This window comes from Camelus bactrianus, chromosome 4, assembly GCF_048773025.1.
Source record: "Camelus bactrianus isolate YW-2024 breed Bactrian camel chromosome 4, ASM4877302v1, whole genome shotgun sequence".
NCBI classification, from domain to species: domain Eukaryota; kingdom Metazoa; phylum Chordata; class Mammalia; order Artiodactyla; family Camelidae; genus Camelus; species Camelus bactrianus.
In genome coordinates, this window is record NC_133542.1 from 58,748,998 (window position 1) to 58,774,192 (window position 25,195).

Consider the following 25,195-nt stretch of genomic DNA (forward strand, 5'->3'; position numbering starts at 1 on the left):
CATTTCTACTTTAAAATCATATGAAAGGAATATAAATGAAATAAGTCCCTGAATTTCTAGAGTATGAAGTCAGGAAACATAAAGATCATATAGCTCTGTCATTTTAGGCTTAAAGATGATTAGTGACTTGTCTGAGGCCACACACATCAGTTCCAGGACAAAAGTTTGAAGTTCCTGACTCCCACACCAGTCACTGTTCTTTTGATTTATTGTGCTGCTTCATAAAATCTGGTTACTCATGTATTACTCTCCTACATACACAAGACAGCTGTGTTTTGGTTACACTATTGAGGAGAAAATCCTCTAATCCCTTGAACGATTACAATAAAAGTCATAGGAGGAATTTTCATGTTTTTTATCTGAGGGCCTTAGTGTTGATAGTGCTGCTAATACATATATATATATATTCATTCATTCACTCTTCATTCATTTATTCAGCACCAGTGGTAGATTATAAGATCTCAAGAGTAAAACCATGTCTTATTAATTTCTGTATCCCCAAGTAGGTCCTCATTGATGGATGAAAAATTATAGTCTCTATCCTCAGGTAATCCTCAGTGAGGTCTGAGAGATAGATAAGAATGTCAGTGTTAACAGTACAGCAAGGCAAAGTTCCTTGAGATGATGGAGGTACAGGAAGGGAATCAAAAATCTCTGAGGCTGAAAGAGTATCTGGGAAGTCTTCAACATTAGGTGATCTGAGGTCAGTCTTGAAGGGGTTTTCCAGGTGAAAAAAAGGGGAAGGCTCCCTATCAAGCCAAAGAGTGAGTTTATTTAGAGACCTAGTAGGGGTAAGGAACTGTTTACAGAGGAGGAGACCCCAAGAAATATGGGAAGAGGCCACACCAGTAGAAAATGAGGCTTGGGAGGTTGACTATGGTCATGGCCACATCGCAGAGGCCTCATAACATGTTAAAGGATTTGAGTTTACCTAACTCTGCTGACGCGGTGCCATGGAGACAAGCAAGGCACCTTTTGTCACTCACAGCTGCAGATGAGCAGGGAAGACTAAATCACATGTCAGGATCCTTATTCATCCCTCCCCAGTTCTTTCCAGGATCTCCCTTTTGGCAGAGCCTTACTGGACCTTTTTAATCATACATGGACTGCATATCCTTTTTCACTTTTTCTGCCCATCATGTTGTCCTCACATTGTCCCAATCAAGAACCCATAACAAGTGATTGTTTTTGACCTCTGCCCAATAAAGAATGATTCGTTCCTATTTGGTAGTTGGTTATCCTTTGATGTATAGGAACCTTAGATGGTAAAATACACCAAATACATGTTTAACCTCTAAAATGTGAGATAAAAGGCAATATTTTGGGAATTTTAGACAGCAAGGAGGTAGGAAGCCTGTTCGTACGATTTGGTTAAAGTACTGGCTCCTAGTCTACCCATCCTTGCTTCTGATCTTCAGCCTGCCTGTGTGGGGAGCCGCTAAGTGGCTCTCCTCCTGATCTGTTCTTCCTTTTAAAGACTTTTCTTCCCTACTTCCCAAATTTAGCCCCTCATTCTCTCCTTAGACTCCCAGGAGTGTCATTTGTTTTCTGATGCCCAACAATGGATTGACTTCCTTTCTTTAATGTCCATCCTAGAATGGATTTAAACCTTTGTTGGCTCAGCCTCTAGTAATGAAGTTTATGATGGCAGAGGGTGAAGTTGGAAGTTCATCCTCTTGGTTAAAACAAATAATATGCACATTTGATTGTTACGGGGCTGACTGAACCTCTCTCTTTGTGACTTTGGAAGTAAAATGTACTATAAAGAAATCTCACCTCTTTTTTTTTTTCTTATGTAGACACTATTATAACAATAAAGGAAGTAAACAAAAATTTTCTCAAATCCCATAGTCATAAAATATAAACTGTCTTTACTTTTTTTCCTGTATTCTCTTCTAATCCCTGCCCATATGCAGTGATATTAACTAGATACAGTTTTTAAGTACATTTCTTTTTTATGCCACATGATCATAGTTCAAGGAAGTAGAAGTGATTGAGATATGGAAGTATCTTGGGTAATAATGGCTTCTTATTTTGATTATTTCCCTTTAGGAAAGACACTGCTGATCCTGTAACATGGAGGATTGCCTTCATACCTCATCTGAGAATCTATCCAAATTGGTCAGCTGGGCCCACAGCCATGGGACCATTTGCAGCCTCATTCCAAACCTGAAACATTTGCTTTCAGAAGGTTCCCATGGGAACCTGACAGCAATGTGGGGCTGCAGTGCCGGCCATGCTTATCACTGGCCACTGACAGCTACTTGCAGAGCTGGCTCCCAAGAAAGGGTCTGTTTCCAGGATAACAGAAGTTTTAACTCTGATAGTCCCAGTATAATTGGAGTGCCCTCTGAGACACAAACTAGCCCTGTTGAAAGGTACCCTGGGAGACCAGTGAAAACGAAGCTAGACTGTAATCGGACCAGAGACTCTTGTGACTTCTCTTATTGCAGTGAACCATCTGAGCTGGATGAAGCTGTTGAAGAATATGAAGATGAAAATACCCTGTTTGACATGGTTTGTGAATCTTCTGTTACAGATGAGGATAGTGACTTTGAGCCCCAAACCCAGAGGCCCCAAAGCATTGCTCGAAAAAGGCCTGGAATAGTCCCATCTTCTCTCCATTCAAGCTCCCAGTCTCAGATGATTGACGAATGCAGCAATGATGTCATCATTAAGAAAATCAAACAAGAGATTCCTGAAGATTATTATATTGTGGCAAATGCAGAGCTGACCGGAGGGGTAGATGGACCAGCCCTGTCGTTGACACAGATGGCAAAACCCAAGCCTCAGACTCATGCAGGTCCCTCCTGTATAGGCTCTGCTAAGCTGATTCCCCATGTAACATCTGTCATCAGCACAGAGCTGGACCCGCATGGTGTGTCCCCCTGTGTGATGTCCAGACCAGTCGTCCAGAAGACTGCCAGGGTATCTCTGGCTTCACCCAACAGAGGACCCACTGGTGCCCATGGCACCAGCCAGCAGGTGGCCATGCAGTTGCCTGTGAGCACATCCCATCCTAACAAACAGATCAGCATCCCTTTGTCTGCCCTGCAGCTACCTGGACAGGATGAGCAAGTTGCTTCTGAAGAGTTCCTGTCCCATCTGCCCAGCCAGGTCTCCTCCTGTGAGGTAGCCCTTTCTCCCTCAGTTAACACAGAGCCAGAAGTGAGCTCCAGTCAGCAGCAGCCCCCAGTCGCTCCAACCATAACCACTGAGGCCACAGCACAGTGCATACCAGGTATGGCACATGAGGTGACAGAGTCCCTCATTCACATACATCAGAGGATTCTGCGCCGTCAGCACTCATAGAACTGTTGGCTCAATTTGCTAGAATTCTGGCCTTTATTATTCTCAGAAAGATGGAAATAATGAAATATATTACATCTAGGTGATACTGTAAAGGAAATTTACCTGAATTAAGGCCATCTGTCCAGTTGATGTACCTCAGGGCTAAGACAGCTGTAGCATTGTGCTGTTGATATTGAATGGCTAGGTTTAAGGTTTGTATCTGATCTTTAAGCTGAATTTTCATATAGTAAAATTATTTCTGAAAAAAAAATTAACACTCTCCTATCAGTATCAGGGTATTTGGTTGCCGTTTTGAAGCTGAAATGATGCTGGGTTAGGTATATAATGACAATAGATGTCATGCTTTTTCAGTATTATTTATTTGAACCAATTTAGCACTTCATTTTAGCTGGTGTGGCAGTTTAAAACAAGTTTTTTTGTAAAAAGCAACAAATATATCTGAAAGAAGTATTTTATCTTTTCTCTCAAAATGTAAAAGAATCAGGTAACTTGCATTTCTGGAATACACGGACCTAACTGTAATGGATTTAGAGGAGATGGAAATAATTACATGAGGCCCCATTTGTAATTCTAACATTCTAATGTTCTGTAATTCTAACATTCAGTATTTATTTAATCTGGGCTATTATTATATAAAGAGATTTGAGTGTCATACTTTTGGGTTCATGATTCACATCTAATAGGCCAGAAGTAGAAACTTGGAAGGCCTAACCAGACATGCAGAGTATTATACAGAAAGCAGAAATTTGTGGCACATTTTGGTTTCATTTTAATCCCTCTCATAAACTTGTATTTTGGGAAAAGCTTCCTAGAAGCCTGAGGAACCTGTGCTTTTACCCTGGAATTTCTTGAAATTAAGTTGCTTTTGCAAACATGCTTTCCCAATTTTAGTGTCAGCCTTAAGATTCCCAAAGGAAATCTTCAATTTATGATTTTCCTGACAGTCATGGTATTATTAATAAACTATACAATGAAGATACTCATATCCTGATTCAAAATTATGCTTTTCAGTTTGTTTTTCTTTCTTCTTGAAATGCCAGCTTTATTGAGCTATAATTCATGTACCATAAAATTAGTTCATATAAAGTATGCAATTCACTGTTTTTTGGTATATTCACAGAGTTATGTAATCATCATGACTGTCTTATTTCAAAACATTTTCATCACCCCAGAAAGAAACCCCATACCTGTTAGCAATCACTCTTTACCTCCTCCCAGCCCCTGTCAACCACTAATCTACTTTCTGTCTCTATGGATTTGCATATTCTGCATATTTCATGTAAATTGAATCATAGTAATATGGCCTTTTGTGATGGCTTTCTTGAACTTAGCATAATTTTTTAAGGTTAATCTATGTTGTAGCATCTATCAGCATTTTTTTTCCTTTTTATTGCCAAATATTATTTCACTGTATGCATATACCATAGTTTGTTTTTCCTTTCATGAGTTGATGGACGTTTAGGTTGTTAACATTTTTGGGCTATGGTAAATAATGCTGCTAATAACAATTGTGTACAAGTTTTTGTATGGATGTATATTTTCATTTCACTTGGGCAACTACCTAGAAGTGGAAGTGCTGGGTCATATGGTAACTCTATGTTTAACTTTCTGAGGAGCTGCCAAACTGTTTTCCAAAGTAGTTTTACCATTTTACAACTTCACCAGCAATTTAAGAAGATTCCTATTTCCCCACATGCTGACTGACACTTGTTATTTTCTGTAAAAAAAAAAAAAAAAAAATTACCCTGTTGGGTGTGTGAAGTTGTATCTTGTCATAGTTTTGATTTTCATCACCCTAATGACTATTTTTTTTTAAATGTGCTTATTGGCCATTTGTATGTCTTCTTTTGAGTAAAGTCCATTCAGATCCTTTGCCCATTTTCTAATTATGTTGTCTTTTGATGGTGAGTTATGAGTCCTTTATATATTCTGGTTGTATGTCTTTTATTAAATATATGATTTGTAAATATTTTATCTTATTCCCTGGACTGTCTCTCTTTCCCTTCCTTCCTTTCTAGTTTTACTACAGTCACTTAACCACAACATGGTCTTTGGCTAATCTTCACATCATTAGACACGGTGTTATCTTTGTTAGGCTGGTGAAAGTCTTTGTACTGAGAAATCTGACTTTTGATACATATAGGATGTACGTAGTACCTTTTCACTTAAATAGTTGTAAATCTAGTTTATTTATTTGTATACTTCCCCCTTTTTTGGTAACGTAGAAGACTTAGCCTGACAGAGTTTGTTGTATTCTCACTTAATTTATATTTGAGGGTAGAATTCAGAAATGTAATTTGCAAAGTGGTCCAGTGTATAGCTTAGTAAGACTGCGCTTTGTATTGTATATCTTTCCTTGCCTATCCTTGGATTTTCTTGCATCTGCCTAGTGGATGTTTATCCACTAGTATATGTGTAGTAAATGAGGCATTGAGGCTCTTTATTAAACCAAATATGAAAATCTTACTCTAAAAAATTATTTTGGAAAAGAAATCTAGCCTGTGTGAAAAAGAAATCACTTTTATCTATTTATTGTTGTGTAGATTATATTCTCTAAGGATTTTGTCGTCTGTCAGTGAAATTGTGCTTCGTAAGATAGATGTAAAAAACAGCATGGCTGAGGATAACATATCACAAATACAGTCATGAACTGTGATTTGGCCTTACTCTCTCAAGGAGGATTGGTTTGGCTTGAAGTTGGAACTTCAAGAAAAACAGTACGAAGAACTAACTGGTTATGGGAATTTCCTAAGGAATGATCCTGATGGTTTGATTCATTGTTCTATGGAAGGACATTATATTGTAAGATATTATTAGCTTTAGAGAAACACTATTTGGACTGGAAGCATCAGTGGGACAAATAAAAATCTGATTGAGAGTTTTCTTTTGTAAGTGATACACAGTTAACTTATAATTTAACTTTGTTCCAGAAAGCCCAAACTAGGCTTTATTTATTTTTATTTATTTGTGCTTATTTATTTATAGTAGATTATCTTAATTTTAAAGATAGGTTTTTTTTTAAATTGAGAATCCAGCATGTTCAAATGTACAGGAATGCATATGTACAGATGAACCTTAAGCAGTTAATAGTTTAAAGCATATTTGCAAAATTGAGTACTTTGACTTGTTTGTTTTCTGAGGGGGAGATAATTAGGTTTCTTCACTGATTTCCGCTTGGGGGAGGTACTAGGGATTGAACCTGGGACCTGTTGTGTGCTGAGCATGTCCTCTACCACTTAAGCTATACATTTCCCCCTAAAATTGGGTGCTTTTAAAATGGATGTTGTGTAACCTTAAGTCTTTATCAAATCATTGTAGAAATACTACATGTCTTTGAATAACATTTTTAAAATAAATAATTTGACAAATGACTGCTGAGTCAACCAGAAACAAAGAGAAATTGTTCCATTTTGTTTAGTTTTACTGGTGCGATTTAAATTCTGTCTCCCTAGTAGGAAATCATTCTTATTTCTGTTCAGAACTAAACTCAAAAGTTATAAAATGTTAACAAGGTATGGATAAAATGATTAATTTTCACATCAACCCTATCATACTGCTCAACGTAAATCTTAGCAAACAGTAATGAGTTAAGAGGGTATATATTAATAGAAGAATTATTGACTATCTCCCAGTGGTTTCAATTCCATTAATTTTAGAGGTTTTTACGTAAATCTGGGGCATTTGTTATAAATTTAAATTTTTATTGCATCGTGATTTGGATTTTTATGTGTATATTTCTTAAATATATACACATACACACAAGCTTCCTTTATGATTTTGTGCAAGGACCTGTTTTATTAATCAGCTCTCTTCCTAGAAGTTTTATTGTAGCAAGCAATCAACTTTTGCTTACCAGATTTTGTAATATATATTTTTCTCTTGAAAATATACATCTTTTTCTAATAGACTCATGTGCTGTTTATATATTTGAAATATTAACTCAATAGTTTGTCATGTATATTGGAAATACATATCCACCTATATTGGGAATACATTTCCCACTTTGACATTGAAATAATTTTGGTATAATTAATTTTGTTGATGGGATTTTTTGAGGAATGCGTTTTCTTAGTTTTTATGAAGGCTGTTCATTCAACCTCTGCCTGTCTATCTGTGTAGTTAGTTGTCATCTTTTCTGCTTTTGGTATTTTGCTTAGGAATTCCTTTCTCTGTCTTGAATCAGGTGAATATTTATCTATATTCTCCTCTGATTCCTTTTTGGTTATCTTCTCTTCTCCCCTTCTGGCTTCTTTCTTTTTTTACCTTTAACTCTACAATCAGACTATATTTGAGGGGGGAACCTCACTTTATTATTTTTGCAGATAGTCAAGTATTCCAGAATCATTTTTTGACTGATTCTCATTCTCCATTGACTTTGATATATGTACCACATTTTTGTGTGTAACTGGGTCTATTTCTGGATTTTCAGTTCTGTTTCTGTATCTTTTTCAGTATCTTTTTTCTTCTAAGTTTTTACTAATTGATTATATTTTATACAAAATAAAATGCATTCAGAGAAAAAGAGGGATGCAGTCTAAAGCATTTAATAGGATACCTTTTTTGAAACCTACACATGTAAAATTGAGTTTGATGAGCTTATAAAAATTAAGTTATATATTCTAGTTATTTGATCTGTGTTGGCACACGTAAACAGTGGTGTTTCTTGTCAGAAATCTGAGTTAAATTTTAAAAGAGAATTAATTTCTTTATAGTCCAAAGACAAATCTTCATTTAAGCTTTTATCCAGGATTCAAATGATGTCTATAGTTTCTTTCTTGCCATTTCTCACCTTAGCTTTCTCTGTGTTAACTTCACCTGCAGATAACTTGATCCTTGCATGGTCCCCAAGGTGGTTGCCAAGTGTTGCTGAGATTCAGGTCTAGCAGTAGGTAGAGCCTGTGTCCGAGCCTTCCCACTAAGCCCCGAATCAGTCTTTGAAGCATCAAGCTCTCACCATACAAACAGCATTGAGACCAGTCCTACACAGACCGCGCAGCTGAGTGTGGGGGCCAGGTGGGAGTATCCTTCCAAGGACATTCTGGCTTCTAATCTTGAAAGGGGTAGCACACCCGAGATACCTACTGCTGTTTGTGTTGAGTGGGTTTGTTGTTGTTGTTGGGTTTTTGAGCATTTAGTTTTCTTTATGTGGGCAGGTAAGAGTTGTTTATATGTCATTCAAAGACAGGATATGCAAGAACAATGTTCTAGTGTAAGAGATAGAAATATGTATGAACAAGCATATGCTTGTGTGTTTATATATGCATATGTATATATACAAATATATGCCTGTATTATTTTATGTATTTCCCTTTTCCACAAGAAATATATGCCTCTTCTTACAAGATGGATCAAGACTAAATTTGTTTTTTTAGCCACACCCTTTCCTGTACCTTCCTGCAGGAAGACCTGAGATGTAAATTCTGAAAGATAAGACAGGCAAAGTAAAAATTTAGTCTCATTTTGTACCATCGTTTCCCTCCTTATCATAAATGGGTGCTCATCTGAAGGTTGATATGGCAGGCAGCATTGGGCATTGAGACGGTAGAGCCTGGCCACTGGGGAGTCTGGAATCAGACGTGCCGAAGTTGATTCCCAGTCCTGCCTCCTGCTGGCCTTGTGACCTTAGCTAAGTAACTTCATTTCTCTGAGACTCAGTTTCCTTATTTGTAAAGTGATACTGATGTCTGTCTCACAGGATTGTTTGAGGACCAAATGCAAATTATTAGGGGAAGCACTCAAGAGAGTACATGACATATGATAAACATTCAATAAATAGTTTCTACCGTTATTAATATTTTCATTATCATCATCATTGCTGCCATTATTAGATTGTGCTCGGTACTCTTTGAGTAGTCAAGTAAATTCTGATTTTATGCAGCTACATGTATTCATCTACTAAAATGTCATCCATAGACCAGTATCACTTAGGAGCTTATTAGAATTGTAGAATCTCAGACCTCACCCCAGATGCACAGAATCAGCATTTTCATTTTAGCAAGCTCTCCAGGTGATTTGCTTGCACACTGAAGCTTGAGAAGCAGTGATGTAGGAAATGAAGGATCCACATTAGAGGACACATTGTTATTCCCTCTGGCCGCCCAGTGACTTTGAACACTCTTCCTGTGTGAGAGAATTCCATCCTTTGTGCATCTGTACTTCCCCATTGGAGAGGCCTCAAACTTGCATGAAAAATAAGATACTTTTCTTTTTGTCACTAGGTTTATATTTTGAGTTAAAATAAACGATATCCCCTTGATGAGTGACCATTGATAGATACAGTATGCCCTATAGTGTGTGCTCTCTTGCTCTGCAAACTGTATAAACAACCCATACGATGGTGAGGGGTAGAGACAGCTTCTCCTCACACTAATCCTTCTCTCCCTTCCCTAAGGGAGTTTCTGCTGAAATATGTCCATGTGGGGAGTGAAAGTCTTTGCATGTGATGTCAAAATGTATGCAGGGAGCAAAGGGCCACAGTTCATTATCTTAGAAGATCACACTGATAGCAGTGGGGAAGTGGAACTGTTTTACAGGAAAAATAATTGCAATAATCCAGATGGGAGATGGCAGTAAGTGCTCAAATGAGGCAGCAATAAAGGCATTAGAGAGAAGAAGACAGAGGAAGATGTTTTGGGAATTAGCAAGTACAGACCTTGGTAACTTCTGAGTGTTTGGCCTCTTAGGATCTCTATTGCCGTGCTTGTATTCTCTGTCCAAAGGCACAGCCCTGAGTTAGGCAACACCAGAAGGTCTTCAGGACCCAAATATCTACAATAAAGTCATAATTCTCTGTGTGTAGGGTAAAATAGCAGTTAAGAGTTCTGAAGCATGCCATGACCATTTATTCAACAGATAATCCAGTGGGAGCCTTCAAATTGCCAAGTTCGGGTTGGGTACTGCAGACACAGTAATGAACAAGGCACAAACATGGCTCTTGTTCTCATACTGCCTACGCTCTAGTGGGAGAGAGACACCTCAACTCTTGACCTCTCAAAACATCCTCAGTTTTTTAAAAAAACTGTTTAAAATATTTCCTGAACTAAGATGCTATTAAACTGTGAGAGACTTTGTAAGACTAAATTGGCTGCCTTTAGATAACATATTTATGGAGACTAGGATGATATATGGCTAAAAGCGGTAAAATGAACTATGATAAATGAAAGGCAGGTCTTTCTTCGCTGGAAATTAAAAGTGAAAAGGCTGCAGGCATCCTGTTCCACATCATAATTTATTTGAGACAATTTCTACATACCTAAAAATAACATGAGCCTAGTTAAATTAAAATTGTAATATTGCTTATTTTTGCAGACAACTAGTGATCTATCTTTAAGAATTAAAAATAATTGTTTATTAGTATTCTGAAAGGCAAAAATAGAAAATCAAGCTAATTGCGTTTTGTACAAATGCAAAATTTTCTGGGAAGTTACCAGTTTTATGAGCTTTTTCCCAGTGCTTGCTCTTCCCTTTTAAATACCATTTGTCTCAATATTTCACAAGCAAATCTTCCCAGCTGACTTTTTATTTCTTTAAAATAAAGGCATTTTCCTATTATTCCAATGAAGTAAACTTTTTTTATTGTATTTAAAGTTTATTTACATATAATTGAGACTTCCAGATATGCAAAATGTATCTAAATACAGCAGAATAACAAGTTGCTGTAATCCTCAGCAAGAAGAAAATGATAATTTTCTTTCATTGAATTTGGATTTGGCAAAGACTTATGGGAAGCCAGGAGCCAGTTCAGAATTGAAGAGTCATTGACCTTGATTTTCTAGCCTATATATTCATTCCTTTTGGTCTGAGGAGGTGAAATAATGTACAACCTCTGGGCAGACAAGTCAGTGTCAGAGTACTGCAATCCTCACTTCAGATGTCATCCCTGTTTCTGTCTTCCTCAGAGAAGCAGCACACTCCCACTCCTCACACATCCAGCTGCCTGACCATCTTGGGTCACAGCAGGGATGGGTCAAGTACAGGTGATGCACTGTAGTTTAGGCTCGGCAGTAACTTCTATTTCAATCTAGATCTCATTATGTAACTAATGGCTTGTGTTCTCAAGGGTGTATTAGACCCAGAAGAAGAATTTATATAACATAGAAAAATGATGAATTATGCTTCTGTGGCTGCAAGGTGATTTTAAGCTGTATTTTAGATGAGAACAGTGATCAGAACTGTAAATCTGACTTAATGATTGATGCATCTTAGTTGGTTTATTGACTTCAGTTGTGATACACATATCAGGCTGATTCTTCAATACCGCCTTGAAACTATAGGATTGCTTTCTCAGATAAAAACAGTAATTTTACTGCCTTTTTCATTGCTTTTTATTTTTATCAAGGTTATACATGTATGTGGCAATCAATTTTGCTGAACAATAACAGTTTCACCTCAGCTCTCATCACCTCATAATCCCACTCTTCAAAGGAAACTTCTTTTGAGCCTTTCTATTTTCATTCCTTCCAGAATTCTGAACAAACTGTTTATACTGTTTCTTGGTTTTTCTCTTGATTTATGAACTTCAGAAAATATCTGCAGGTTCCTTGTTATGAATGATGAGGATTTAACTTATTTTCATGACCCTCCCAATATTTGATTGTTATGCTGTTAAAATATACAAGTAACCAACAGAAAAATTAAAGATAATGAAAGAGGAAATAAATATGCTTTCTCAACCTCAGGGTGAAGACAGTAGTGTCCTTACCCTGCCTTCTACTGTTTTCCCCTCCCTTCTTACCATCTTCTTCACTTCACAGGGTTGTCGGTATTTTCCTTTTCCTCTCTGGCCATAACTAAGCCTTTCCTGCTCTTTCTGTAGATTGACTGTGAACGTTCAAAACCAGTAACACCATATATAATTTTTGAACAGTGAAAATATTGTGCATAGCTATTAGTGTTCTAAGATTGAATTTCCTTCCATCCTGATGAATTTCATGACCTCTGGGACAAGGAAAGGAGAGGGTTCCCAAGGGTTGTGTAGATAAATGACTTAATCCATGTAAAAGGTTTGGAACAATTCCTGGTACAGAGAGTAAGTCCTCAATAAGTATGTCTCAGCATTATTATTATTATTATTGTGTTTCATTGCATCTGAAATATCATTGATTGTAACATATACCATTATTTTATGTCCCACAGAGAAAGAAAAAACATGCTACCAGTTAAAACTATAATCCCCATGAATTGTGAGATAAATTTCAGAGATGTTAAAATGTGAAGAAGTGCATCTCACTATCAGTGAAATATGGTGTTATTCTAGTTTGGGGGTTTTGAATGTGTGTGTATTTTCCTAAAATTTTGAGTAGCATTTCTTGACAAGAGAGCAGTGTGTTCTTATCATATCTGTGTGGTCCCTCCAAGAGTACAGTTTTAGGCCTTCAGTCTTCCTGTTGCAATTTGGACTAGTTGCTTTAACCTAAGCCTCAGGAAACCCTCCCACTCTAAGGTTTCCCCTGGGATGTATCCACGGTTCCCTAGATTTCTTGTTTTCCCTTTACTTTCTTCTTATTTTCCTGGAGTTCATCAAATAAATTCCCAAGAATGGATAGGTGGGAAGTAATTTTGAGTCTTTAAATTGCTGAAAATTCCTTTCCTCTAACATGGTTTTTAGAAGTTTTCCTTTAGTACTCGTTCCTTCTGCAAGGATTATAGTTACAGTAATCTTATCAGATTTCTTTCAGAATTTTAATTTGAAGCATTTAAAAAATTTCTGTCTTTGAATTATCTTTTCCTTCAGTTTTTCTGTTCCTTTTTCTTCATCCTTCTCTTTTATGCTGCTGCTTTTCTTCTGATGCCTAATATAATTGTTGTCCACATTTGAGAACATAGGACAAGAATCTGGTGTTGGCTTCTTTTGCAGTTCTGCAAATAGGTTTGCTTCCCCTAGGTCTTTTCCTGAGTGAGAAGTAGGTATTGATAAGCAAGATTCCTTTTACAGAGAGGATGTGGAGAATTGGTGACTGATGAGCAGTCTCCCAGAGACAAGTCTCAGACACCAGCACCCACATTAGAGGCTTCCGTTCTCCCAACATGTTGGGTTCAATTTCCTTAGCAAAATTTGGTCTAAGTAGAGGGCCCTTTTAGGATCTCAGGTATATGGACAGGAATGTATCCCGCTGTGTTTTTGGGCCCCCAAGGTGTGAGGGGGCTAGAGCCAAATATAGGGCCCTTTCTGAATTTTCAGGGGTATAGACAGGATTGTCTCCTGAGAGGTCCCTGTGTCAGCCCATTTGTGACTGGCTAGGACAGGCTGGAGCTCAGTTACAGGGCCTTTTAGAATCTCCTGCCTGACTGAATTTGGTGGGCTTACTTCTGGGGCTCCCCACCACAGCCAAGGCACTTCCGGGTCCACAGCCTGAACCAAAGTCTGTGTGCCCACTTCCTGATGCGTGGGTGGGCGTGATTCCTGGGTCCCTTGGTGTATAGCGCTAGTGACAGAACCAAAGCCTGGTGGGGCTGTAGCTGAGTCCCTAGAGAACGGAGGTGTTTCTGAATCTGTATCCAGCACCATGGTCAGTGAGTCGGCCACCTAGGTGCAGGCCTGCCTTCTCAGAACAGCTGTCCTCAGTCTTCAGCTGCATCAGGGTTTCACAGTCTCTGATCTGGTCCTGCAAAGGCACTTTTGTACGTGAATGGGTGCCGGATCATTGTTGGGGGGGATGCAAGTGAGGGGTGTCTTACTTGGCCACCTTGCTGATACCACTCCCCTGAGAAATTTTTTTAAATAACTCAAGTGTTACTTGATTTTTCACCCCTAACTCCATTCAGCAAGAAAAATAAAGAATCTTTGTAATCCTAGAATGTGCTATTTCTGTTAATTTGACTCCAGGGTTTGGGTTAATGACTGTAAGTATATGTTCCTTAAAAATAATACCTGAAATTATATTTTATATAATATTTTTAGTCTCTAGAGTGTATTAAGATTTATGTTACAGGTCACTAGCTTTTTAACACCTTCATACTGTTAAAATTAACTGCTGCTAAATTATTTTATGTAATGGACAGTAACCATCTCATTGCTAAGAAAAAAACTTTATTTTCCTGTTTTGCCTATACTTATAAACATGTAATAGAAAGCCAATCCATACAGAAAAATACTTTAATTTTTATTTTATAATGAACTTTTCAAAAATATATTTTGTTATTATCCACTGACCCAATTAGAGAAGTTACCATCCTTCTCTCCATTAGGTTATTACTTCTTGGATGGAATTTAATGAATATTAATAGCCTAACTTAGGAAAGAAGGAGGTAATTTATTAGAGTTTTGTACATTTCCATTTTTATATGTTATCTGTTTTCCTTTGCTTTATGTGCCATACATCTTTTGTTTCAAGTTGATGAATAATTCCTTTGTGTTTTTTACTGTATTATGCATTTTTAGAAAAAGATGCCTTCACATTTTGATCTTTACTAATTAAAGTATGCAGTCCTATAAATTGAATGTGAATTTATTATTATTTTTTAATGGAGGTACTGGGGATTGAACCCAAGACCTTGTGCATGCTAAGCATGTGCTCTACCACTGAGCTATACCCTCCCCTCCTTGAATGTAAATTTAAAGGAAGAAATGATTTCTAATGAGCAGTTTGTTACAACTATTTCTATTGTATTATAGCATTTCATCTCTTAAATTCATCAAGTTACCTCATGTATTGTGCTTGAGTTTGTTTTCAGTCATTGAAACCAAAAAATTTTAGCAAACTCATGAAAAGTGTTTTTCAAATACTCCGTTCTGACTGACATACTGATGAACTATTAACAAGCAGGGATGATAATTTTACTTCCAAAATCCTCTTCAGTAAGCAGAGTCATATGCTGTTAGTTCTCTTATTACTGCATAAAAAATAGCAATTATAATAGCCAGTACTTATAGAGTGCTTATTATCTCACTAATTAGTTATGGTAACACAGTTCTCACAACTCTGTAAAGTTAGGACTGTAATTAGCTCCATTTTGCAGATGAATAAAGTAAGTCAAAGAAAGGTTCAACTTGCCCAAGGTTACACAGTAAGAGGTTAGGAGAGCTAAGATGCTGACCTAGGCAGTCTGGTTCCCAAGTTCATGCTGTTAATAAACACGAGGCTCACTTGCTATGGTGATGCTTCTGTTGCACATTTCAGCACCTGCCCTCTTAGCACTTGAAAGGCCTCTTTTAGGACCTGGACCATCTTTGCCTCGGCTTTTTCATTCCTCCAAAACTTGGCCAAAAATTCCACTTTTACTCTTCCTTTTCTAGTCCCAGTCTCCATCTGCTTTTACTGTCTAATTGTCTCCACAAGGAGGGAATGAAAATTAAAGTGTTTAACAGTTGAGGAGACGTATACAGACATGCCTAAAACAATGTCTACCATGTCAAAGTACCACATATATTTTGTTGAAGGTTGAAGCATTATGCAAATACTGAAATTTCTATAAAGAAAAATAAGAGATAACTTTCATTTCCTTTGCTTTCTTTTAAGGAAACTTATTTAGGGTGCTGTGTGGAGAACAGTTTGAAAGGAGGCAAGAGTGGACATAGGGGATTCCTGATAGCTAAGAAAGGAATTTCTGTGTCATCAGTGGATAATAAATCCAATCCAAACTCTTATTCAAGTCTTGAAATATATCATTTCAGATGATCAAAAGGAGTATGTCAAGAATAGTAACTTATCCAGACATTACTATGTTAACAGGTTTCCTCTTGAACATAAAACAAAGCAATATTTCCAGAAAAATTAAATCACCTAAGAAAAGTGAAATGTACGGTTAAGACGAAGTGGACTGGACTCTTGGTAATTAAAGAGTAATATTTTTAATTAAAATTTTAAGTTGGAAAGATATATACCAACGTGTATCCAGTGGCTATCTTTGGAGGATGGATTTATGGGCAGTTTTGCTCTCTTCTTTATACCTTTATTTTCTGGGGAAAGGTTGTATATTAAATGTGTTACTTTTATGATAAAATGAATAAAATTATTTTTATTAGGGGAAGTGTGCACAAAGTAATCTTTTCCTCGTGTGACTAGTTACCCTTTAAACCATCTGGTTTTAAACTTGATATTTCTTAATTAGAAGTTTTATACACACACACACACACACACACACACATACATACATACTGAGCATATTGAAGGGTGTGTAAACTCACTGAGGTGAAATATAGTCATGGCTGAATTCCTGAACTGTGCAAGGACTAATTTGTACTTTTGAAAATGATTCAGTATTCAGTAAAATTTTACTTAAGAGTCAGATGTTGAAAGCAGTGAAAGAACATGTATAGGTTGATGAAATAATGCCTATTTAACAGTATTCTACGCTGTGTACTGTATATGAGTCATCACGGAATAAACTGAAAAGGGGAACCATGTTCTGTAAAGCTGTGACTTCATGACTGGAACCGTGGAAAATGTAAATGTCGCATCTATAATAAATCCATGTATCTTCGCCTCCTGCCTTCAGTCCAGAAAAGTGCGAATGAAAAAACAAGTTCCTTTTGGAAATAGTATATGATGTGTCCTGTATCAAAGTCTGAGAGCAGCAGCTCCCTGTATATTTTACGTATTATACCAGCAGCAGATATTTCAGACATATCACAAGGTACTCTTGATTCAGTGTCTCTGGCAGCATAATAAAAAGCTGGAGGAGAAATCTCTAGTCTCTAATAAGCAGTATATCAGTGAGCACTGTCAGATTCTGTAGAAAATTCCACAGCATGATTTATTACATTAATTACAGTCATGTGGGTTTCATGCTGCTAAGCTTGAAAATGCAGCCACATTCTGAAGTTGATTTAAGAATATATTTTGGCCAAGACGAAAGTGCTCCTTGTTGTGATTAATACAGTACAGTATTTATTCTCTTGTTCTACTCTTCTTTTGCCTTTGGAATGCTTAATTTCTTTTCTGTTACTTGAAATGAAGTTTGAGATTTGAGAAGCTTCATCTAGTTTTTTATTCATTCTTGTCTTCTGGCTTCCCTTTTTCCTTTTGTGTCTTCTTACTTGTTGCTGAATGTTGCATCTCCTCTATATGTGATGCCTGTTTGAATCTACTCCCTTCTAAGCAAATGTGGCTAGCCTTGAGCCGTTCCTTGCTAGCAGGGCTGCCCTCAAGGCTTACTAGCTTGCACCAGGAATGCTACCTCCTTTTGAGTGGAAGGAGCTTTGACAGAAACCCTCATTAGCTTCATTTAATTAAAAAAAGCATTCATATAGAGAGAATTCCATGATTATTCCTTTGTTTAGCACTGTACTGAATTCATAGAGTCACATAATGTCTCTTCCTATGGTGGCACAATAAGCTTGTCAAATCACAAGATTCTAGGTCATGGGGAATGGAAGGTCTCCTAAGGGTTATTTAGATATAGACATTAACTCCAGTTGTGTCCATATGTCCATGACAGGGTATGTTCAGTTTTGCATAAATGCCCAACATTGGTTGCCTTTATAGGTCCAGCTTGGAAGAAGTAGTCAATATTTGCTACAAATTAAAACATCAGTAGAGTAAGACTCATATGAGGTAGGAAGACTTTGATTTAGTGGATTGGAACATGTTTCTAAGAAGCAATATGTATAAAGAGTTGAATTTTGATGATTCATATGCCCAACAATGAGCTAAGTGATTTACTTTACTACCTTATTCAATTCTCGTACAGCTCTTAAGAAATAGGAACAGTCATTATACCCATTTTACAGTTGAAGAAACCAAGGCATAAGTTTAAAAACTTACACAGATTCATAGACAGTTAAGCAGCAGAGATGGGAACTGGACCTGGGCATCCGTACTGGCAAAGCTGGAGCTGTTTGCTACACTATCTTTGTCAAGTACCCTGAAAAGGGACCAGGCGAGATCAGATTTAAAAAATGCTTTGGGCAATTTGGGAAACAGTATTTGAACTTAATAGAGTCATCTTGAAAGCAAAGGTTTCAATCCATTGCGTTTCAGAGGGAAATAATTCTTTAACTTACTTATTATTTTGTTGAATAACAATATCGGTTAGTCCAGTATGTTTTATCATAGTATTTTTTGCTAAAGCAGAAGCAACTTAAACATTTATTATTTACGAAGCAACCGTTCTGCCTGGGAAATAAAAACATTCAGATGAAAAAATCTGCCATCCCAGCAGTGTGGCAGCTGCTGTAACTGAGGCTTGGGTTCAAGCTTATTTGAAGGAAAAAGAGTCATTTTCTAGGCCTTCTAGGTAAAAGAGATAGAGCTCTGTTTTTCAAAGTATGGACTATTAGAACCGTTTGTCTTAAAATCATCTGAGAACGTGTTTAAAATAGAGACTACTGCACCCTGTTAGCCATTACTTAGTTCCTTGTCATGAGGATCTGCAAGGTCAGTGCCTAGTCTCCTTTACACATGCAACGTCTCACCCACCTTCCAACAAACACAACGAACACTTTGGCCTGATGTAATTGATATATGGAGACAACAGTGAATATGGGTGAGAAAGAGACAGTTTTTGCCTGCACTTTATTTATTTAGTAAAAACTGGCATTTTTTTGTGCTCTACTTTTATTTGTAAATTTTTATCAAGGAGAGAATTCTTCAGAGGTTCTAGAATCACATGACATACAGCCAGGCGAAATGAGCAGATGACTAACATTTATTTAAGCGATTTCTGCTTCAGTGAAAAATACTATCAAAAATCATACTGGACTAACTGGTACTGCTGTGCTAAATTTTCGTGCTCCTGAATGTGTATGTAAGAAAGTGTTTACTCCCACTGTTGGAAAAGATTAACTGAGCATAAAAATAATTTGCTGGTTAGAAAGCTATAATAGCATACAAGTCTGGCTTCAATTAGTGATGTTAACAGTCCTAGAAAATAGCCTGCATTTTGAAGTTTTAGGCAAAAACATTAAAATGTACGAGTTGGGTATTTAAAAGAGAAATAAGACACTGAACTTTTTAATACATTTCATGGTAGTTACAAAGTTATCTCAATTTGTTTTCCACCTTTAAAGCAAATATACCTCACTATTTTTTTCAATAAATTTGCAAAGTTTAGAAGCTATTGCTATGTTCAAAAAAATGAAACATGCATGTTGGCAAATGAGTATCATAACCCCTGACTAATGAAATTGAACTAGGCCTATTTCCTAAGGTTACCAACCAGGGAGTATTTTCTTATAAATACTGAGATCATTTTCCTTGAACATGGAAAGAGTCGTAAGAAAATTAATTTCAAATGAATGCATGCGTGGAAGAAGTAAGCACCTAATAGCACCATAATGTCAGTATAATCTCTTTTTAACGTGGAGGTCAGGATTGGGGAGAGCTTGATTTTCTGGTTTTATTGATTCTAGTGTGGACTTCTGTTAGAGTATTATTTGTTTTTTCCTTATCCTGATATTAAGATAAAAGATACTGTCTTATAGCAATTTGTGTGACAGCTGATAGGTCCTTATTTGCTAAGGGATTAGCCCTGGGAAAAACTTCCAGTGGCCTTATAAGTCATTTCATTAATATAGACATTCACATCACCTGCCCTGACCACAGCTGCCTCTGAAGAGCCTTACTAGGGATAAGGTGGCTATGAGATTCTGATTGTGAGTCCTAAAATTTAATTTTATGTCACTGATTTTTATTTTTAGTCCTTTCTAAATGCAGTGAGTGTGGTTGGTCTAAAGTAGATTGTGTTAATTTGGTGTTAATTTAGTCGACAAATGTTTATTGAATGCTACTACTCAAGTGCTTTTTCAGACCCTGGGAATAAAGCAGTGAAGTACTGGTCCTTATGGCGCTCACAGCCCACCTGGGCAGAGACAGATGCTAGACAAATTATCAAGTAAATATATAGTATGTCAGATAGTAATAGGTGTATGGAAGAAAGTAACAGGCTAAGGAGAGTTAAGAATGTCAGATGGAGAAATGGGGTGTGGATTTATTTATTCCTAAGTAACTTCTTCAAATGTTTGACATTTGGAGGTTCTTTGCACTTAGCATATTCAGTCTCCTCTCCTGGTGTCTATCTTTATAATTCCTACATGAGACCCTCCACACGGCCATCCCTCTGGCCCGGCTTATTGCCCACCCCAACCCTTCTTCCTCCCCAAACCAGAATTGGAGGGTGTTTCACAGTCCTTATGAGCACGAGCCTTCCCGTCCTTTTCCCTTTGCTCACGCAGTTGCTCAAGAGCTGGAATGCCCTAACCTCCTGTTCTGCTTAACCGAATGGTACCTTTCCTTTCATACCCAACCAAGTCCCCAATCCCCCATGGAGTAGAGCTCTAACACAGCTCACACTCTTTTTGACTTCTCTTTCTCTCTCTTTTCTTTCTGAATCCCTATAGGACCTGGAGCCCATGCCACAAACCCACTGCCTAGTTACACAGCCGTGCATGGTTGTCTTAATTAGTTTTATCTGTGTTAGTCTTCTCTTCTAGCTGTGATGTCGTCTCTGTAACCATCAGGGACTTGCCTTTGACTACACCCCACAAGTCTTGAAATGCAAAGGGGGCACAGTGGGTACTCACAAAAAAATGTGGATTAAATATTCAGTCTAGCTGCAACCTCATAAATATAAATCTACTCACCAGCTTTTTATTTTTCACTTTTTAAATTTAAAGTACATTCTTACTTAATAAGCTCATGGACTTAAACCATTCACACTGGTTTACAAAGAGAATTTGAACATCACTTCTCCATCAAGAAAAGATAAAATACTCTTCTTAAATGAAAATAATAAAGGAGTTAAACACCAGGAAATGTTTCTTATGGCTTCAGATGTATTACTTTAATAAAATCATAAAAGGAATGTGATAGCTGAGTTTATTTTTTGGTTAAATTGAGTGCCAGAGCAATAGAAGCAAGTGGGTCTGAATTTAAATCTAACATAAATCTCCTCAGATGAAATGAGAACACAAGATGCTGCACTAATTATGTGTTTCTCCATGCCATCTCCTAACAAGGGAGGGAATAATTGGATTAATGGGGTGTGGAGACTATGTAAATACGTACAGAAAAGCTGCCTGTGTAAAAACTTCTCTCAGGCTCTTGGCAAGAGTCCCTGGGTCAGTGCTGAGGCTCTTCCTGGGGCCCCATCCAGGAACTCAGTAACCTAAAACTTTTCAGCTTGTTGGCTACATTTGTCTAAGATCTATTTCACTACACTAGGTTTATGGGATGGCTTCTTTTGAGAAACTTAGAGTAAGTTTTAGTAATAAATATTGTGAGTCTTGTGGCTTGTGCAGGCAAGAAGTGACCATCTATTATTCAAAGAGCCAATGTCATGCATACCTTCTCCGTACAGAGTTTATCCACCCTCCCTACTTAGAACCAAAACCATACTAGTAATGCAATAGCAGCAAACTCCCCTAAAATATAGCCCAACAAGGTATGGTATGGGTAGAAAAGAAATAATATAAACTGAAGGTCTGGGGGGAAAGCAGACCTTTTTAAAGTGCAGTTTTGAAAGCCATGCATGTCCAGAAACTCACACTTTTTTTATTATACTCGGGTCAAAGCTTGAGGTGTTCAGTCGTTCAGAATATATGTGGAGGATCTATGGATTTAAAATTCTTTTAACAGTAAATATTTGGGCAGATTTCATGCCCAGTCTTCATTTGGTAGCTGTGGTGTGCTGGGACATATGCTGGGTACTCAGGATTCACAGACGATAAATACATGAAAAATACTTAATAAATGGGGCATAGAGACTATACAAATAAGTATAGAAAAACTATCTCCTTTAAAACTTTATACCTTTTTTCTTTTTGGGGGGTTGGTTGGGAAGTGAGATGGTGAGAGAGTGGTTGACTTGGATAGTCCCTTGTTCCCTCTAACTCTGACCTGCTTCCATCAAGGGGGTTCAGATTATAGATCATTTTATGTCTGGGGATGTTTTCCAGCAGATCATCCAGATGTGAACTCAGCCCTACTTACATTAAGCAGAGTTGACTGAAGATTTTCTTAGCATGGGAGAAGATAGATTTATATCATAATAAAGCAATATACATCTGACCATGTAGTTTTCTGAAGAACAACTGGTTTTCTTAGGATAAAGTATGTAGTCATGAATAATCACTTACTAGATGAGGCCCAGCAGGGTCTGACTTGTGGGTTTTCAAATCTCTCTTCATACCACTCTCCCTTTTAATCACTTCAAGCCAGGCCCACTGACGTCTTTCAGATTCCCAAACTCAAGTTTCCATTGTAGGAACTTCTCATGCGCTGTTCCCTCTACTCTTCCTCCTGTAGTTTGTATGACTGGCTTCTCATTTTTAGGTCTCAACTAAAAGGGCTTTTTAGAGGGTCCTCCCTGGAACATCCATCACTTATTCTTCCTCACGGTACTCTGTTATTTTTCTTCATAGCATTTGGGTCAGTTTGTCTAAGATTTATGTGTGTTACTGTCTGTTTCCCTCGCTCTATGATAAATTCCACAAAAGCAGGGACTGTTTACATTGTACTCATCCCTTTAGACTCAGTTTACTTAATTTCAAACATGTTTTAGTTACTCACTAAGTGTGCTCTAATGGGTGAATGAGGTGGGCACTCAGGACTTGACAGATCAGATGCAGAAGGCAGAGAGAGCAGGTATGAAGGACGGTACTCAGATTTCAGGCTTGGGCAGATGGGTAGGCGGTGGAGGCATTGACTGGGTGGACGAGAGCTGGTTTGTGGGACGTGGCCTACATTACATTTTAAGTCGAGTTACATGTATTGATTAGGCTGTTAGGTGCATCAGGTTCATGGGAACCGTAGGAAACATGATTCTGAGGCGTGCTCGTTCACCATCTGTAGGACTTCATTTCTAGTTTTTAAATACCTGATCTGCTTAGAGAAAGTTTTGCGTATTTTGGGCTGCCACCTTGTTGTCTCCATGAAGTTTTCTAGGGCTCTGGGATTTTACCGACATCCAATTTTTAAAATTTGTTATTAACCACAATTTTCTTAATATAATAAACCGTTTTGCTCATTTCAGTGCATTTTTTTCATTAATAACAATGACTTATTCGGTTTGCCTGCTTAACCATATGCATACTTCTCTTAAGAGAATTGAAAGTGATCTTCATCTTAATTTTATTTGTGTTGGAAACAATTTTTGTCGCTATTTAGAATGCAAGTTCTATTTCTTACCACATGTATTCAAACAAAATTTAATGAAGTTTGACTGCTGAGTTTTCGACGAATGCCAGAATCTTTAGGAATGTACCTCTTCTTCATAGAGTAGATTTTGTGTGATCAGAGAGCATTCAGTGAACATTTATGGTGTCACTATTAAGTGCAAGGCTCCAAGTTAGAGACGAGAAGTTGCAGCAGTCTCGTTCAAATACAAAGAGCTGGGTCAGAATTCCGACTTCTTTTCGAAGTCACTTCAAAACAAAAAAGAAACAGAAACAAACATTTTCTCAGATAAAACTAGAGATCTTCTGCTAGAACCACAGTATATAAAGAAAGTGATGAAACAGGGATTTAGATACAACACAAAGAGACATGCGACTGTAGATCTCAGATGGAGCTGTGAGATGTCAGTTTTCCACTGAGGTGGGACATGCTGAGTGGTGAAATGAACACTTTTGAAGAACTGGGATAGGGAGCTTGGGTTGGTGGTCAGAGCTTCCCCGTATCCTGTTTGACACTAGAGAGCAGCAGAGGAAGCAGGACCAAAGAAAAGAAACACGTACACGCTTGCCATATTTGTGGGAAGTCATGACAAAGCACTGGAGAAACACTGGAATTTATGGCTTGAAAGGGCACACTGTGTACCAGAAAAAAGATGGATGCACAGTGATCAACACTGAAATATAGCCTGGTAAAGTTATAGCCCTTCACAGATAAAGAAATAATCATTTAGCTGTCCAGATGACCCCCCCCCCCAACTCAAATGCAATCAGGAGACCTGTGAGGGAGAAAGATTGTGCTGACCATTGACTTCTCTACAACCACAGTCACCACTGGGTGGCTGTCTAAGAAAAATATGTTGGTGCCTACCTTAGTATTTATACCAAAGTTAATTCAAATGATTAAATATTTAAATATTAAAAATGAAATTAAGAATGCTTTAGCAGAAGACATAAAAGAATTGTTTTATGGTTTCATAGTGGGGAAAACATTTCTAAGTGTAGCACAAAATATAAAAAACATTTTAAAAAACAGATAAATTCAGTCCCATAAATGTAGCAGAGTCACAAATACAAAAGGCAAACTAAAAACTAAAGGTACATACACATACATGTATACACATCTTTATATATGTCACAAAGTGTTAAATATACTAATAATAAGGCAGAATATATCTAGAGCTCCTATAAATCAATCTTTTAAAAAATGGACAGTGGAAAAAAAGAATTCACAGGAAGAAAATGAGAAAAATAAAGGAGACTAGTAAGTATTTGAAAAATGTGAAATATCGTTTATCATAAAAAATGAAAATAAAAGCATAGTGTAAATCTACCAATTAAATAAGCAAAATAAACTTGATAATACATTATATTCTGGGAAGATACAATGAAAGCAGCTCTCTTGTATCTTGTCATGGAAGTTAAATTGGCACAACATATATACAAGGCAGTAGCAGTATAGCACTTCTGCAAGTTTATTCTGTGTATATACTGGCTCATGTGTAGGAAATGTCACGTATACAAGAATACCCAGTACAGTGTTTACAGTAGCAACAGGATGGAAATAATGCTAATGTCCATCAGCAGGGAATTAGATGTATCCATATAAAATACTTCACGGCTATTAGAAAGATTGAGGCAACTGTGTATGTAATGATCTGGAGCTATCTCTAATACACTGTTAATGGTAAAAAGCAGAGTGCAGAATAGGGTGCATAGTATATTCCTTTTTTGAAAGAAAAAGAATGTGTGTGTATGCATAGAAAGTCCCCAGAATTATACCCAATAAATTGGTAACATGGGTTGCCATGTAGAGAGAAATGTGGTGACAAG

General features: G+C 37.3%; 1 protein-coding gene across 4 annotated transcripts in view; it reads left to right on the forward strand.

Moving 5' to 3' along the window:
• KIAA1958 (KIAA1958 ortholog) overlaps positions 1-25,195 on the forward strand; it is a 120,560-nt gene that overhangs the window by 51,958 nt on the left and 43,407 nt on the right. For all 4 annotated transcript variants that reach the window (XM_074362009.1, XM_074362008.1, XM_074362007.1 and 1 more), the window contains exon 2: positions 2,053-3,241. In XM_074362009.1, the coding sequence (XP_074218110.1) occupies positions 2,077-3,241 (1,165 nt within the window). In that variant the 5' untranslated portion in view covers positions 2,053-2,076. The remainder of the gene's footprint in view (positions 1-2,052; positions 3,242-25,195) is intronic.